A 1573-nucleotide genomic window follows, 5' to 3' on the forward strand; every position below is an offset into this window, starting at 1 on the left:
CATTATAATTATTATTATTATACTTTGAAATTTCTCTTTTAGTATCTGAAGTTTGGTGGTATTATTAATGTATGATATTGTGTCATAATTGTTTAATGAAAAAAAATGGCAATAATAATTTTTTATTTTTAATTTTAAACAAGATACAAGCGAGCTGACAAAATACATCATGGAGATAATCAATTTTGAAGGAAAGAGCAACTGGATGGTGTTCATGGAGAGCAGCAGAAAAAAAATGATACTTAGACAGATATTAAGGTATTTTAAATAATAAAAATTATTCTACTTCTGTAAAATGCTTTTTTTTTAAATTATGTATCATCACAATAATGCTTTATAAATCATATCGCATGTTCTTAAATACAGTATATCAAATGTTGTATTTTCATTGATATCCATTTTGGTTATGTTGTTGGGAGACCTTTACTATTAGCAAGCACCAGTCTTCCTAAGCATTAACTTATTTGTCCATTTTTAAATGTTGCCCCTTTTTTTCAATGTATGGTGTTTATTTATTTTTATTTTTATGTTTTGGAACGTTACTGTACTTCCCAAACTATTATGAACTAATAATAATAATAATAATAATAATAATAAATAATAATAATAATAATAATAATAATAATAATAATAATAATAATAATAAAACTCTTACGCCCTTTGTACCACATCAAAACCAAGGGAAAAGTGAGCACACAATATAATTAACACTTAAAATTGTTTACTTTCCATTGCCTAGATTGAATTATATTGTTATGTATTGCCTAATTAAAATATATTTATATTTATCTTTTCAGCTTCTTTAATTGTTACGACGCAGGATGAAAATCAGATACTATGGTGAGATATGTTTACATCTATCCGGTTTTAATCGATATGCAAGCTACATGGAAACAGATGGACTCGTCAATTTGTCTCTGCATTCCTGCTGTTACAGACAGTTTTGTTTAGCATTCTTGTTTATATTTTTGAAGAGACCTGGGACTTTCAGATGATGGGAAATTTATATTTTCTCTGAATCAACTTACTATTGAGAACTGATTGTTCAAACCCCATACCCTTTTTGTGAAAATAAATTTACACACTAATTACTGCACATATTAACACAAAGCGCAATAACACATTTTGTTGTGCAGTACTATAATGTAGTGTGAATATATTAAATTTTCTACTTATAAAGTGCAATAGCAATTTGTACAAAAATAACTGTCAGTATTAAGCTGATTGCATACCTTTAATTTGGATTCCTGATGATGACATAATTGATATCAAAGTATTGAATCCATAAACTTTGAGTATGTGTTATTCTATCTGTATTCGAGATTAATCAGTGGACCTTTCGGTTTAATTTGGATTCTTGTATTTTTAAAGGTTTATTTTGTTCATTAAAAATATAACATGTAGAACATAATGTTTGTGTCTATTTGTAAACTAAAGTGTAAGAAGAATGATGATTGTAAATGATACTGGCTATTTTCACAGATGAATATTGGATCATTGTTTACATTTATTTATATTTTAAATTTTCTTTATTTTAGAGCCATCCTAATTATTGCCATCAAAATATAAAATG

At 26.4% G+C, this 1573-nt stretch overlaps 1 protein-coding gene and 1 long non-coding RNA gene across 2 annotated transcripts in view; one reads left to right on the forward strand and one right to left on the reverse strand.

Moving 5' to 3' along the window:
- Window positions 1-1411, forward strand: part of LOC117104659 — a 2238-nt gene extending 827 nt beyond the window's left edge. The window contains exons 2-3 of the long non-coding RNA XR_004444798.1: window positions 144-258; window positions 798-1411. This is a non-coding gene — a long non-coding RNA (uncharacterized LOC117104659). The remainder of the gene's footprint in view (window positions 1-143; window positions 259-797) is intronic.
- A 9-nt stretch (window positions 1412-1420) lies between these two features.
- Window positions 1421-1573, reverse strand: part of LOC117104684 — a 3200-nt gene continuing 3047 nt past the window's right edge. Inside the window, exon 3 of the mRNA XM_033245568.1 lies at window positions 1421-1431. Coding sequence (XP_033101459.1) covers window positions 1421-1431 — 11 coding nt within the window. The remainder of the gene's footprint in view (window positions 1432-1573) is intronic.

The sequence above is a fragment of the Anneissia japonica genome, unplaced genomic scaffold (assembly GCF_011630105.1).
Source record: "Anneissia japonica isolate Jap-2015-1 unplaced genomic scaffold, ASM1163010v1 scaffold287712_len2945570_cov188, whole genome shotgun sequence".
In the NCBI taxonomy this organism is placed as follows: domain Eukaryota; kingdom Metazoa; phylum Echinodermata; class Crinoidea; order Comatulida; family Comatulidae; genus Anneissia; species Anneissia japonica.